The sequence below is a fragment of the Dama dama genome, chromosome 23, assembly GCF_033118175.1.
Source record: "Dama dama isolate Ldn47 chromosome 23, ASM3311817v1, whole genome shotgun sequence".
NCBI lineage: Eukaryota > Metazoa > Chordata > Mammalia > Artiodactyla > Cervidae > Dama > Dama dama.
In genome coordinates this window covers 9,294,270-9,311,021 of record NC_083703.1, presented here as the reverse complement: position 1 = coordinate 9,311,021, position 16,752 = coordinate 9,294,270, and the positions used below count along the sequence as shown (strand labels likewise).

General features: G+C 39.3%; 1 protein-coding gene across 1 annotated transcript in view; it reads right to left on the bottom strand.

The window, feature by feature from the left end:
• Positions 1-16,752, bottom strand: part of MACROD2 (mono-ADP ribosylhydrolase 2) — a 714,676-nt gene that overhangs the window by 615,312 nt on the left and 82,612 nt on the right. The window contains exon 3 of the mRNA XM_061127556.1: positions 5,722-5,829. Within this exon, the coding sequence (XP_060983539.1) occupies positions 5,722-5,829 (108 nt within the window). The remainder of the gene's footprint in view (positions 1-5,721; positions 5,830-16,752) is intronic.

Below are 16,752 nucleotides of genomic sequence, written 5' to 3'. Positions count from 1 at the left end.
TGGACGAAACTGGAGCCTATTATACAGAGTAAAGTAAGCCAGAAATACAGTATACTAACCAATACAGTATACTAACACATTTTATGGAATTTAGAAAGATGGTAACGATAATCCTGTATGTGAGACAGCAAAAGAGAAACAGATGTATAGAATAGTCCTTTGGACTCTGTGGGAGAGAGCAAGGGTGGGATGATATGGGAGAATGGCGTTGAAACATGTAAACTATCATATGTGAAACGAATCGCCAGTCCAGGTTTGATGCATGAGACAGGGTGCCTGGGGCTGGTGCACCGGAATGACCCTGAGGGAGGGGATGGGGAGAGAGGTGCGAGGGGGATTCAGGATGGGGAACACATGTACACCCATGGCAGATTCATGTCAATATATGGCAAAACCAATACAATACTGTGAAGTAAATAAATAAATAAAACTGAAAAAAATAAATAAAATCAAACCTACTGCTAACTGAAAAAAAATAAAAAATAAAATAAAATACACCAAACCAAAAAAACAAACAAACAAATATGCATTATTTGCTGCAGAGAAGAATATAAGATTTAGGCAGCTCATCCTGGGTCACATTTAAAGAACTCTAAGATTAAAGTTAAATAGAGGAAAATGATAGAATAGGAAAGACTAGAGATCTCTTCAAAAAAATTAGAGATACCAAGGGAACATTTCATGCAAAGATGGGCTCAATAAAGGACAGAAATGGTAGGGACCTAACAGAAGCAGAAGATATTAAGAAGAGGTGGTAAGAATACACAGAAGAACTATACAAAAAAGATCTTCACCACCCAGATAATCATGATGGTGTTATCACTCACCTAGAGCCAGACATCCTGGAATGTGAAGTCAAATGGGCCTTAGGAAGCATCACTATGAACAAAGCTAGTGGAGGTGATGGAATTCCAGTTGAACTATTTCGAATCCTGAAAGATGATGCTGTGAAAGCACTACACTCAATATGCCAGCAAATTTGGAAAACTCAGCAGTGGCCACAGGACTGGAAAAGGTCAGTTTTCATTCCAATCCCCAAGAAAGGCAATGCCAAAGAATGCTCGAACTGCCTCACAATTGTACTCATCTCACACGCTAGCAAAGTAATGCTCAAAATTCTCCAAGCCAGACTTTAACAGTATGTGAACCATGAACTTCCAGATGTTCAAGGTGGATTTAGAAAAGGCAGAGGAACCAGAGATCAAATTGCCAACATCTGCTGGATCATAGAAAAAGCAAGAGAGTTCCATAAACATACCTACTTCTACTTTATTGACTATGCCAAAGCCTTTGACTGTGTGGATCACAATAAACTATGGAAAATTCTGACAGAGAAGGGAATACCAGACCACCTGACCTGCCTCTTGAAAAACCTGTATGCAGGTCAGGAAGCAACAGTTAGAACTGGACATGGAACAACAGACTGGTTCTCAAATAGGAAAAGGAGTACGTCAAGGCTGTATATTGTCACCCTGCTTATTTAACTCTTATTTAACTCTTACTTAACTTATATGCAGAGTACATCATGAGAAACGCTGGGCTGGAAGAAGCACAAGCTGGAATCAAGACTGCCGGGAGAAATATCAATAACCTCAGATATGCAGATGACACCACCCTTATGGCAGAGAGTGAAGAAGAACTAAAGAGCCTTTTGATGAAATTGAAAGAGGAGAGTGAAAAAGTTGGCTTAAAACTCAACATTCAGAAAACTAAGATCATGGAATCCAGTCCCATCACTTCATGGCAAATAGATGGGGAAACAATGTAAACACTGAGAGATTTTATTTTGGGGGGCTAGCAAATCACTGCAGATGGTGACCGCAACCATGAAATTAAAAGACACTTGCTCCTTGGAAGAAAAGTTATGACCAAACTAGATAGCTTATTAAAAAACAGAGACATTACTTTGCCAACAAAGGTCCATCCAGTCAAAGCTATAGTTTTTCCAGTAGTCGTGTATGGATGTGAGTTGGACCATAAGGAAAGCTGAGAGCTGAAGAGTTGATGCTTTTGAACTGTGATGTTGGAGAAGAATCTTGAGAGTCCCTTGGTCTGCAAGGAGATCAAACCAGTCAATCCTGAAGGAAATCAGGCCTAAATATTCACTGGAAGGACTAATGCTGAAGCTGAAACTCCAACACTTTGGCCACCTGATGCAAAGAACTGACTCATTGGAAAAGATCCTGATGCTGGGAAAGACTAAAGGCGGGAAGAGAAGGGGACAACAGAGGATGAGATGGTTGGATGGCATCACCGACTCAATGGACATGAGTCTGAGTAAACTCTGGGAGTTGGTGATCAACAGGAAAGCCTGGCATCCATGGGATCACAAAGAGTCGGATACGACTGAGCGACTGAACTGCAACTGAACTGCAAGACTGAAGTTTGGAAAGCACTTGGTTGGGAAAAATTTTAAATATCAAATCCTTTCATTCACGACAACCAGGCGTTCCAATGCACTAACCCAGACATGGGAAGAGAACTTTACACAGCGGAAAGTGATGACGCGGCTGCTTTGGCAGCTTGGCTGGGCACACCGCCTCCCACTCCCCTCTCACCAGAGGCAGCTCCTGAGTTTCCTGCCATGCCGCCTTGTTCACCTGAACGTTAACAGCTGTTCCTCTCCTGACACACCAGGCAAACAAGCAGCACAGCAGAAAGCTGTAAATAAAGTCATTACACTGCACCTTTGGCAGCTCTTTCCGTGTGCCTAAGAACTTCCTGACGAGGCTGTCCTTGGGAGATGCAGAACACGGCCAAACTATAATTACCTCAGCCAGAGGTAGGCCAACAGTGCCAAATGGTTTTTGGAGTTGCTGCCTGCCTTTGTATAAATTTGTCAAACTCTTGTACACTATGTGACAGCTATGAAAAAATTACACAAGCAAGGACAAAGCATCAAAAGAGTAATGGGATGTTTTCCTATTAATGATGCTTTCTCTTTAGCACCATTTTATTTCACTAAAATTATTTTTATTTCTTGATCAAATAAATTGTTTTTCTTAAATAAGCCAAATTGTGTTCACTGTGTCAAGTCCCCATTGTTGAATGTGCTATGGGTCAAAGATGCTATAAACTCAATTGTGTAGTTCAATGTAACAAATACAGAGGACCAGGTGTTTATTAAGATCATAAGGACAAGACACTACTTCGAGAAATTACACCAGAAGTAGAAAAAACACCAGTCTACAGCCTCAACGGAGAGATAAATGAGTAAACAGTTAACAAAACTCAAAGAAAACCATAATTACTAGCATTATTAAGTATGCTATCAAGGCAAATTCAATGTTATGTTAATAACAAGAAAGAGAAAACTCATGAGAGTAGTCTTAAGGCATTTAAGAAGGAAATAAATGTCAACAACTGTACTCCATATGGCAGAACTGGGATCAATGACTGGAAATTACAACAATATAGAGGAGATCCAGTGATGTACAGATACTATGAAACTGTTAGTCACTCAGCTGTGTCCAAGTCTTTGCGACCTGATGGACTATAAGCCTGCCAGGCTCCTCTGTCCATGGAATTCTCCAGGCAACAATACTGGAGTGAGTTGCCTATTTTCTTCTCCAGGGGATCTTCCAGACCCAGGGATCAAATCCAGGTCTCTCACATTGCAGGCAGATTCTTTACTGTCTCAGCCACCAGGGAAGTCCCAATGTATATGTACTTTTTAATTAAATAATTAATTTCTTTAAATTAAAGCTCACGTTTATGGAATTTAGGGCACACACCAAGGAACGTTCCTACTGTGCGTTTGACTTTACACGTCAGCAGAGTGAACCCCGAGACAACACTGAGCGCTAACTAACTTCCGTATTCCTGGAAAGCAAGGTCTGTCAAGAGATTAACCCCACCCTTCTGTGTTCTGGAAAACAGCTTACTACAAAGAGCTAGTCTTCCCCATATGACTGAGGTAAAACTCCCAACGACCCCTTGTATCCTATGACAAGACCAAGGCACAGACTCTCCAAATTCCCACTCTTTGTCTCATAAATGATTAGCTGAAATATTTGTACCCATCAGCCAGAATGGTTGATCAATGCCTATTAACCAGACTTGACCAAACTTTATTCAGGCTTCTTTCCTTCCTCCAAGCCGCTGAACTCTGACCTACCCTTGAGCAATGGACGGTGAACAACCCCTCTTTAATGACCCCTTCCAAAATAAGATGCCTCAAGGAAAAATGTTCCCTGACCAACTGTCCAATCATGCCACCCACATCCAATGTTCATGCCTCTCTGTAAAAAAAAATGTCCTTTTCTGCTTGAACTTTGAGATGCTTGCTTATCTCATAGTCAAAGTGGTTTTTCCTATTGCAGTATTCTTTCTCCTCCTACTGAGATAATTCTCCACCCCTTGTTGTAATAATCTTTTTGAATAATGCTTCTCTTTACCTAAGTCTGCATTTGTTTTTAAACCTTTTAACTTGCAAAGAGCCTAACTTTACAGAACACAAATTAAAATTATGAAATATCCAATTACTGATATTTATTTTTACAGAATCACAAACATAACATATTTCTTGAGATACAGACACATGGTAAAATACATAAAAGATAGACCACTATAAAATAAACTAAAATTAAAATTTAACATTAATTGTTATTTTCCCAATGTTTGAAACCCCAAATTATAAGATCATTAATCATAAAATAAACCATTAAAAACAAACATGAATAGCTGAAACCAAGCAACTGAGTTTGGAAACTACAGAAATAATTTCTTTATATTTTACTTCTGTCTGGTGTAGATCAAACCTATCTCTTTACAAAGTCAAAAGAAGGAAAAGCTTAATGAACTTGCTTTTATGTTGGCCAACTATTAACTGAAGCATTAAATCAACAATAATACAGCTGCTAAAGTTCTTTCTAAGGAACTTTCTGCAACAACCTGTTACTTTTTCAGGGGTCCAGTACCCTAGTTACAACTTAGCATGGATACCATGTAGAGTTAGCACATTAAGTGCAGCACATACATAAAACAAATCTCAATGTCTTTAATACATGACATTTCTATCTCTGGAAGGGTATTTTTTCTTAAATACTTATATTCCTATTTATGAAAAAATATTTTTAAACAATAAATATTTTGTATTGCAAGCAGATGGGGTACAGGGTCCCCAGAGAAAGAGAATCAGGCATGGCTTTCTTGATTTTAAAGAAGTCATTTCTGGCCTAAGTCATTTTGTGATCTAAGCCTGGGTAACAATGCTTGCCCTTGAACACATCTCAGTAATTACTGATCTTGCCAGAAGTGAAGGAATGCAGGAACAAAGGAGAAACAGTCAAGAAACAATAGTTTAGCAGTAAAACAGAGTCATAGTTCCTCCTTAAGGGATACAGCTAACAATTCGTGTGAGTTAGGCAGGAACCCCCATCCAGATGGAGCATGGAAAGATGATGATGACCTTTTCTGACTTCAACCAACTAAAACTTGGGCTCTGTCAACCTTTGCCCCAGCTCTAAGCTGAATTCTCTGCTCAAGCCCCTTCATGAGTATGCAAGTACCCTTAGCATAAAAATTCCCCAACCTTACTATTCTGGGAAACACTGCTTTGGAAAAGATCCCCAGTGTTCTTCTTACTTGCTCTAAGTAATAAATCTTTCTTTCTCTCAAGTTTTGGCTTGGATGTATCTTTTGGCCTGATACCCACCAAGACGCAAACCCAGATTTAGGGCAACAGTATAACAAATACATCACAAAATATCAATTACTCACCCGCATTGACTATAGCATCCACCTCTAGCAATGTGATGTCACCTCTATACAGAGAAACTTTCTCACTCAAACTTTTCTTCACCTGTGATGGTTCCTGAGTATTTTCTTCTGTAATAAAGAAGGGATGTATATTAATAGTAATATTCTTAGTTAATTTAATAAAGACAATTTTAATACAAGAGCCAATATGTGTCACACTCTGACACATTAGACAAGTGGAAATAAATGTGTAACTATTACCAGGAATGTGGTCTATTCCCGAATTATCAAGTACTCCTCAATACAAAATGCAGTATCATATATATAATAGGCATTCAGTAAATTTAGCCCTGTTATATTGGTCAACAAAACATTCAATTCTTGCTATTAACATTATAAAGATATGAATTTTAAGCCATAATTATTTACAGCTGGTTTCACAAGAATATGAGAAAAAAAATGTGCAAACTACCAACAAAATAATGAACAAGTTTGTTTCTATTTTGTTCAAGTCACCTAAACAGCATCCTTGAAAAGAACATTTACTCAGAACAGAAAATTGTAGGTTCCGCTCTTTGCTATGTAACAAGCTTTCCCTTGGAATGGCAGGGGATCAAGAACACAGGGCAGTGTGAAACATCTCCTTTATCAAATTCTGTAAACCTTTCCCTCTAGAGGGCACTGCTAGATTTAAAAGAGAAAAAGCTCTGTCCTGCACACAGCAGTCAGCATGCTGGTATATTTAAAACAAGCCAAACATTACCTTCTAAAACCTGATATATTTTTAATGTTTTACAGCAGTACTGTAATCTGTATTTTCATGTATTTTAAACAAATAATAATATTAAAATATATTAAACAAAGCTATATAAAGTCAATGTTTTAAAATACATTGAATTGCTATATATAAAAAGTTTTCTAATATATTTTTAGGAAAGATGATTTATAAACTCAAGTGTTTTTAACTATTTATGAATACGTGCAAGTGTTTCAAGGGGGGAGGTGATGCTATTGATTCACAAAGACACTGTCAAATAAGCATGACATTTTGAGGGATGTGGTGGATCAGAGGTGGTAGGTTACAAGCCACTTAAATCATCTTTGGGTTCCAATAACCAAAGAAGAAGTTGGCCAAGACTAAGGTAATCAATCTGTGGCCATAAAAGTGATCTTTCCTCTCTTCATCTCCAAAGCACCCCCTTCTTTGCAGCCACTTCTCTCCTTAAAGGATTCTAATGAATTATTCATTGGTGGTGGTATGCATGCATGCTCAGCCACTCAGTCACATCTGACTCTTTGCGACACCACCAGGCTCCACTGTCCGTGGAATTTTTCAGGCAAGAATACTGGAATGGGTTGCCATTTCCTTCCTCAGGGGATCGTCCCAACTCAGACACTGAACCTGTGTCTCCTGCATCTCCTGCATTTACCACCGAGCTGCCAGGGAAGACCCTTGGTGGTGGTAGTAATACTAAAAATAATAAGTAGGAAAATAATGTGGGAGAACTGTATGTTAAAACAACAAATATTTCAGAAGACTTCAAAATAAAAAACCCTTACAGCAGACTTAACCACCTCAGGAAATCCTAGAGTGCTGTTTTCCTAAGTCAGGTAAAGAGGAAGAGCTTAAGACTTTTCTACCAGACTGTTCAAAGCTTGGTTCTACCAATTAACAACTGGGTGACCTTGGGTAAGTTATCTATTTTCGTCATGTCTCAGTTCATAAATTACTGGCTACTTTACAGTGAACATGAGCTCATTACTTAGAACTTAGAATGTTTGAATAATATTTGATCCATTGTAAGTTCTCAATATTTCATTCAGAAAACTAAGATCATGGCATCTGGTCCCATCACTTCATGGCAAATAGATGGGGAAACAGTGACAGAATTTACTTTTGGGGGCTCCAGAATCACTGCAGATGGGGACTGCAGCCATGAAATTAAAAGACACTTGCTCCTTGGAAGAAAAGTTATGACCAACCTAGACAGCATATTAAAAAGCAGAGACATTATTTTGCCAACAAAGGTCTGTCTAGTCAAAGCTATGGTTTTTCTAGTATTCGTGTATGGATGTGAGAGTTAGACTATAAAGAAAGCTGAGTGCCAAATAATTGATGCTTTTGAACTATGGTATTGGAGAAGACTCTTGGGAGTCCCTTGAACTGCAAGGAGATCCAACCAGTCCATCCTAAAGGAAATCACTCCTGAATATTCATTGGAAGGACTGATGCTGAAGCTCCAATACTTTGGCCACTGGATGCAAAGAACTGACTCACTGGAAAAGACCCTGATGCTGGGAAAGATTGAAGGCAGGAGGAGAAGGGGACGAAAGAGGATGAGATGGTTGGATGACATCACTGACTCAATGGACATGAGTTTGAGTAAACTCTGGGAGTTGGTGATGGACAGGGAGGCCTGGCATGCTGCAGTCCATGGAGTCACAAAGAGTCAGACACGACTGAGTGACTGAACTGAACTGAAGCTCTCAATATACATTTCCTTTTTTAACAAACCAAGGTGACAAATATTATTTCAGTATCTATATTCAAAATGCCACAATAGTTTTTAAATGTTTTCAATATTTATTATTACCCTGATTTATTATTATCCTGACTCCTTATCAGAGAAAGAGAACAATTTTTGTTTGTGCTCTTACTAATCCTTCAATGCCTGGCCCAATGACAAAGACTTTAAGTCACAAGACCCTGAGTTCCATGACCAACAAGCTTCTATTCTTACCACTTTTACCAAACTAGAAAGTCCTAATTCCCAATTAAAGATCATTGGATGATAATAAATATTAATATTTGGTAGTTTTGTCAGAAAATTCTGGGTATTTGGGCTATTGAGAACCTAGATATTATAAAGACTTCGCACTGATGATGAGTTTCAAAGCTCCATCAGGCATTTAATTGATAAGCATATCACAAATGAAAGCAGAAAGATAGGACTGTTTCAATTTGGGAGACAGGGTAAACAGATTCTTAATCTAGCTGCATTTAGTTCTAAAAAGTATTTCATTTTCTTATGAAGCATTATGTCTATAATACTGCATGTATTGTAATGTGACTTTAAAACATATATAGAAATAAATCATGTATTTTTCCCAAAACAAGAATTATATTAGAAAACATCAAAGTTTAAACCATTTATACCACAGTTCAGTTTTCTTAAAAGAAATCCTAATCTCTCAACTGCAAACTGTAAAATGGGATATTTTAAGCCTAAAGTTTCAAACAATTCAACATCTTTAATATATACACTGCTATGACATGTCATTCAATAAGTTACTCAAAATGGTCTTATCAGAATTATCAGCATCATGAAGGAATATTTTTATCTCTCTTTCTTTTTAAAATTCACATGAGCATCTTTTTTCCTCATAGCCAGTACACCTGCTGCCCAACTCTTCTCATAGTATATCAAAAAGGCCTAAATGTACTAAAAAACTAAAATTTGATAGTATCAATAACTATCAGTATTTCCTCCAACAATAAACCAAAACCAAATGGCTATTTTTGACTACCAACTGTTCTCTGTAAATGCAACACTATAAATTACCACTACAGGCCTCATCTTTTATTTGAATATTTAACAGCAACATACTACCTTCGTTTTCACCCAGCTGTGTTCCATCAGTGCTGATTCCAATGTGTCTTTTCCCATATCCTGGGTTTTCAGTAATAAACAGGACAGAAAATTGTCAAGCATTGTTCCCGCACAGACACTCTTTATGTACACAAAGCACTGACTTACATCGTGTTCCTCACATGCTTTAACCAACTGAAAGCTGAAATATCTGTTCAGTGTGCACATATGAGACTAGCTGCTCTTCCAGACTGTATTCTATTGATATTACGCATGTTAAACAAAAACACAGGTTTTATATGGGAACTACCACAATAAGGGAAAAGAGATCTCAGTACAGAACTGGGCTCAATTCCCAATCAGCAAAGACAAGTGGAGATTTATGGCCAAGAAGCAGAGTGGGGATCAGTGGGAAGAAAATTACTATCACTAAGAGGAAACTATGGGGGTGGGGAAAGATTTTGGTTAAACAAGCACAATTCTTGCTAAAGAACTGTCAGGTAGTCAGATATCACCTAGGGTAGGTATTGGGTGGGGGGCGAGAGGAACAGAATTTTACTAGACATGAAGGGTGACCAGATATCAAGGATGGAAAATTCTCTCTAGATTGATAAAGCAGGATTCTTACGAAAGTTGAACAGTGTAAGTTTGGCAAGGATGGAGTCTAGAAAAAAGGGTTTGAAGGAACCTGACTTGTGTTAGTCACTCAGTCGTGTCTGACTACTTTTGACCCCATAACTGTAGCCCACCAGGCTTCTCTGTCCATGGAATTCTCCAGGCAAGAATACTGGAGTGGGTAGCCATTCCCAACTCCAAGGGGTCTTCCCAACCCAGGGATCGAAACTGGGTCTCCTGCATTGCAGGCGGATTCTTCACTGTCTGAGCCACCAGGGAAGGAAGCCCTGTTTAGTCAAGGAACCTGATTGAAGTTTAAAGAAGAGAGTCTTTGTCAGTCCCTGCTCTTATCTGAAGAAAGAGACATTCTTCTTTGAACAAAGTAAGTCCATTTGTCATTAGGTTGCCTTTTGTCCTTTAAGGACCATCTGAACTATTAGTTAAGTTTGGTTAAGTAGAGGATATTTGCGAGGTGGCACAAGCAGTCAGGCATTTAATGAGGGGAATTTCTATGAAAAGAAAAAGAAAAGCAAAGATTATTGATTGGCGCATACGATAAAACTAGTTTCTGAGTCCAGAGGGAAGAAAGTTAAGAAGATACCCAGATGATGGGCTTGAATCATCTTTTGCAGTTTGAATATCCTTAGTGATGGCATCGGGTGTTTCAGCAGACTTTCTGAATGGCCCTCACAATAGCAAGCATGAAAGTTGTACAACATGCATGATCTGTTGTGGTGATTTCTTTGAAGTTTATATCAGGTCACCAGCTTCAGCTTCCAGGGCTCCAGGAAAGGGGCAGATTTAGTTCTCAATGAGGCCAAATCCGGAGGAGGGTAGAAAAATTGGAAATATTTTGGAGAGTTGTAGCCAGACACTGGAAGAAACTAGAAAACTGAGAGCATAAGCAAGATGATCAACAAGACTGGAATTTAATAACCCACAAGGATACACTATAGTTTTCCATTGAAACATAAAATATTTCTGTACAGTCAACCTGGCCCCCACCCCCCATTTTTATTCTTGTTTACAAAATAACTCTCGTCTCATTAGACTTAGCCTGATTATTTACCTAAGTGCAGCAAGAATGATCACTGACCACTCAGGCCTTTCAGGTTTGCTTTGTGGGAACTTTTCATAAAGAATCTCAAATTAGACTTCTGAAATCCTCTCAAGGCTAGGAGGTGGCAAATAGATGGGGAAACAATGGAAACAGCGACAGACTTTATTTTCTTGGGCTCCAAAATCACTGCAGATGGTAACTGCAGCCATGAAATTAAAAGACAGCTGCTCCTTGGGAAAAAAAGCTATGACCAACCTAGACAGCATATTAAAAAGCAGAGACATTACTTTGCCAACAAAGGTCCATCTAGTCAAATCTATGGTTTTCTCAGTAGTCATGTATGGATGTGACAGTTGGACTAGAAAGAAAGCTGAGCACTGAAAAACTGATGCTTTTGAACTGTGGTGTTGGAGAAGACTCTTGAGAGTCCCTTGGACTGCAAGGAGATAAATCCAGTCGATCCTAAAGGAAATCAGTCCTGAATATTCATTGGAAGGACTGATGCTGAAGCTGAAGCTCCAGTACTTTGGCCACCCGATGGGAAGAAATGACTCATTAAAAAAGACCTTGATGCTAGGCAAGATTGAAGGCAGGAAGAGACAGGGACAACAGAGGATGAGATGGTTGGATGGCATCATTGACTTGATGGACATGAGTCTGAGCAAGCTCTGGGAGCTGGTGATGGATAGGGAAGCCTGGCATGCTACAGTCCATGTGGTCACAGAGGTGGACATGACTGAGTGAGTGAACTGAACTGAACAAAGATTGGAAGCCAATATAAGAACTTACCACCAAATTTAACCTGTAATGCCTACAAATTTGGGTAAATTCATCTCTTCTCAATCTCATCTCCCAGAATATCCTACAGTTCCTGGGATTCCCGGGAAGTGACCTTTCTTACTCATCTGTAAAGCTGAGAACTCTATAAACCATGTACCAGGCTGGTTTCTCCAAAGGGCTTTGTAAGCATTGGCTCTATAAAACAAATCTTAGTTCCTTAAAACTGTCTTATAACATGAGATCTACATCTTTGAGATTCTTATTCTCAAATACAATATTCCAGCCAAAGTCTATACAACTAATTTTTCCAATTATGTCCTGTTACAAGGAAAACAGATTCCTATTAAACTTATACAAATAATGTCACTGTCATGAAAATAAGAATACTCCGTAGAGACTCTGAATTCTGGAGTGATCAAGTAGGGAGAAAAGATAAAAGTTTCATTTTTATTTACAAAAGTATAATCAACTAAAGTGCCATGAGTTATAGACAGCTTGAGAAAAGATTAAAAAGGAGTTCCTTAACTAAAACATTAAAGAACCAGCAATGTTACAAAGCAATAACCATAAAAATCAAAATCATTCTTTGTTAGTTCATTCAGTCCCGTGTAACTGATTCTTTCTTCCCGCTGGTATTATTTAATGTATTAGAACAACTACAACAAACTCACTTTTACTTCATTAACTCGATATCTATATTAACGAATCTTATATACTGAGATCTATTTCCCAGTTCTCTGTTCTGTTCTACTAAACATTCTTTATACTATACTCTTTTTTTCTTCATGTAATGGATTTTTGTTCTGCTAGACCTTGGGTCAGTATTTTTTTTGGCTTTTTTAACCAGTCAGCTTCTCCATTAGTACTAGAAATCCTTACTCGATCCAGAGGTATAGTCTCAAAGTTATTTAAGCAATAGTGCCCTCAGAAGCTGCACTCCAAAGTACTTGTCATAGTTCTTTTCGTGGATTTCTAAAACAGCCACTTTTTTTTTTAAGACAAAGCACTTTTGCCTATAACTGACTACAAGAGTTTTCAGGGAAGAATCACAGTAAAACAAAAATTATCTGTGGATGATAAAAGACTTAAAACGGTCATTGTCAAAGGTCTGAGGAGACTTTATTATAAAAATTTTATATAATTGATACGGGAATATTTATTTCTATGACATACAATGTTCAAATAACTCAAAATAGGGAGAGAAGGACTATGGGTTTGGGATTAGCAGAGGCAAACTATTACATATAGAATGGATAAACAACACGGTCTTACTACATTCAGCACAGGGAACTATATTCAATATCCTGTTACAAACCAAAATGGGAAAGGATATGAAAAAGAATATGCTGTTGTTCAGTCACCCAGTCGTGTCCAACCCTTTGTGATCCCATGGACTGCAGCATGCCAGGCCTCTCTGTCCCTCATCGTCTCCTGAAGCTTGCCAAAGTTCATGTTCGTTGCATCGGTGATGGCATCCAGCCATCTCATCCTCCGACCTCCTCTTCTCTTTCTGCCCTCAATCTATCCCAGCAACAGGGACTTTTCCAATGAGTCAGTTCTTCGCATCCGTTAACCAAAATATTGGAGTTTTGGCTTCAGCATCAGTCTCTCCAATGAATGTTTAGGACTGATTTTCTTTAGGATGGACTAGTTTGATTCCCTTGCTGTCCACGGACTTTCAGGAGTCTTATCCAGCACCACAGTTTGAAAGCATCAGTTCTTCAGCACTCTGCCTCCTTTATGTTCTAGCTCTCACAACCATATGTGACAACTGGAAAGACCATAGCCTTGACTATATGGACTTTTGTCAGCAGAGTAATGTCTCTGCTTTTCAACACACTGTCTAGGTTTGTCATAGCTTTCCTGCCAAGAAGCAATCGTTGTCTGATTTCACGGCTGCAGTCACCATCCACAGTGATTTTAGAGCCAAGAAGAGGAAGTCTGTCTGTACTTCCACCTTTTCCCCCTCTATTTGCCATGAAGTAACGGGGCCAGATGCCATGATCTTAGTTTTTTTAATATTTAGTTTTAAGCTGGCTCTTTACTCTCCTCCTTCACCCTCAAGGGGCTCTTCAGTTCCTCTTCACTTTCTGACATTAGGGTGGTATCATCTGCATATCTGAGGTTGTTGATGTTTCTCCCACCTATCTTGATTCCAGCTTGCAACTCATCCAGCCCAGCATTTCTCATGATGTGCTCAGTGTATCAACAAACAGGGTGACAGCAGACAGCCCTGTCATACTCCTTTCTCAATTTTGAACCAATCAGTTGTTCCATACAGGGTTCTGACTGTTGCTTCTTGACCCACAAACAGGTTTCTCAGGAGACAAGTAAGATGGTCTAGCATTCCCATCTCTTTAAGAGCTTTACACAGCTTATTATGATTCACCCAGTCAAAAGCTTTGATGTAGTCGATGAAGCAGAGATAGACGTTTTTCTGGAATTCCCTAGCTTTTTCTACGACCCAGCAAATGCTGGCAATTTGATCTCTGGTTCCTCTTCCTTTTCTAAACCCAGGTTGGACATCTAGAAGTTCTTGACTCAAATAGCACTGAAGCCGAGCATGCAAGATTTTAAGCATGACTTTACTAGCATGGGAGATGAGTGCAACTGTCCAATGGTTAGCACATTGTTTAGTATTACCCTCCTTGGGAAATGGGATGAGGATTGACCTTTACCAATCCTGCGGCCACTGTGGAATCTTCCAGATTTGCTGACATATTGAGTGCAACACTTTGATGGCATCATCCTTAAGGGTTTTAAATTGTTGCTGTTGGTTGGTCACTCAATAGTGTCCAACTCTTTGCGACCCCATGGGCTGCAGCACACCAGGATTCCCTGTTCTTCATCAACTCCCAGAGCTTGCTCAAACTCATGTCCATAGAGTCAGTGATGCCATCCAACCATCTCATCCTCTGTCGTCCCCTTCTCCTCCTGCCTTCAATCTTTTGCAGCATCAGGGTCTTTTCCAATGAGTCAGTTCTTCACCTCAGGTGGCCAAAGTACTGGAGCTTCAGCTTCAGCATCAGTCCTTTCAATGAATATTCAGGACTGATTTCCTTTAGGATGGACTGGTTGGATTTCCGTGCAGTCCAAGGTACTCTCAAGAGTCTTCTCCAACGCCACAGTTCAAAATTTTGAATAGTTCTACTGGAATTATGTTACATCCACTAGCTTTATTAACAGCACTGCTTCCTAAGGCCCACTTGACTTCAGTCTCCAGAATGCCTGGCTCTGGCTGACTGATCACACCATCATAGTAATCCAGTTCATTTGGATCTTTTTTGTACCGTTCTTCCATGTACTCCTTCCATCTCTCCTTGATCTCATCAGCATCTACTATGTCTCTACAATTTATGTCCTTTATTGTACCCAGCTTTGGGCAAAGTGTTCCCTTGGTATCTCCAATTTTCCTGAGGAGATCTCTAGTCTTTCCCCTTCTGTTGTTTTCTTCTAGTTTATACACTGTTCACTGAAGAAGGTCGTCTTGCCTCTCTGTGCTGTTTTTTGGAAATCTGTATTTAGTTCATATTAGTTCAATATACCTTTCCCCTTCTCCATTGCTTTTTGCTTCTCTTCTTTCTTTAGCTATTTGTAAGGCCTCCTCAGATAACCATGTGGCCTTCTTGGTTTTTTTTTTTCCTTTGGGTCTTGTTCACTGCCTCCTGTACAATATTATGACCTCTGTCCACAGTTCTTCAGGCACACTGTTTACAAGTTCTAATCCCTTGAATCTATTCATTACCTCCACTGAATAGTCATAGGGATTTTGATTTAAGTCACACCTGGCTGGCTTAGTGGTTTTCCCCGCTTTCTTTAGTTTAAGCCTGAATTTTGCTAGAAGAAATGATGATCTGAGCCACAGCCAGCTCCAGGTCTTGTTTTTTGCTGACTGCATATGCTTCTCCATTTTCAGCTACAAAGAATGAAATCAATTTGATTTCGGTATTGGCTATTTGGTGATGTCCATGTATAAACTCATCTCTTGTGTTGTTGAAAAGGGTGCTTGCTATGACCAATGCATTCTCTTGGCAGAATTCAGTTAGCCTTTGCCCTGCTTAATTTTGTTCTCCAAGGCCAAACTTGCCTGTTACTCCAGGTATCTCTTGACTTCCTACTTTTTTTTTTTTTTTTACTGAAGGATAATTGCTTTACAGAATTTTGCTGTTTTCTGTCAAACCTCAACATGAATCAGCCATAGGTTTATATATATTGTATTCCAATCCCCAAAGATGAACAGTTAGTTCTAGGTAGTTAGTTGGTGTTAGTTCTAGGAAGTCTTCTAGGTCTTCATAGAACTGATCAACTTCAGCTTCTTTGGCATTGGTGGTAGGGGCACAGATTTGGATTACTGTGATGCTGAATGGCTTGCCTTGGAAATAAACCAAGATCATTCTGTCATTGTTAAGGCTGCACCCATGTACTGCATTTCAGACTCTTTTGTTGATTATGAGGGCTACTCCATTTCTTCTATGGGATTCTTGCCCATAGTAGTAGATATAAAGGTCATCTGAATTAAATTTGCCCTTTCCCATTCATTTTAGTTCACTGATTGCTAAGATGCTGATGTTTACTCTTACCATATCCTGCTTGACCAATTCCAATTTACCTTGACTTGTGGACCTAACATTTCAGGTTCCTACGCAATACTGTTGGTTGCAGCAGGGGATTTTACTTTCATCACCAGACACATACACAACTGAGCATCATTTCCGCTTTGGCCCAGCCGCCTCATTCTTTCTGGGAATATTAGTAGTTGTCGTTCACTCTTCCCCAGGAGCATACTGGACACCTTCAGACCTGGGGGACTTATCTTTCAGTATCATATCTTTTTTTCTTGTATACAGTTCATGAGGTTCTCACAGCAAGTATCCTGGGGTGGTTTGCCATTCCCTCCTCCAGAGTTTTGTCAGAACTCTCCGCAATGACCCACCCATCTTGGGTGCTTGGGTGGCCCTACACAACATGGTTCATAGCTTCATTGAGTTATGCAAGCCCCTTCACCAT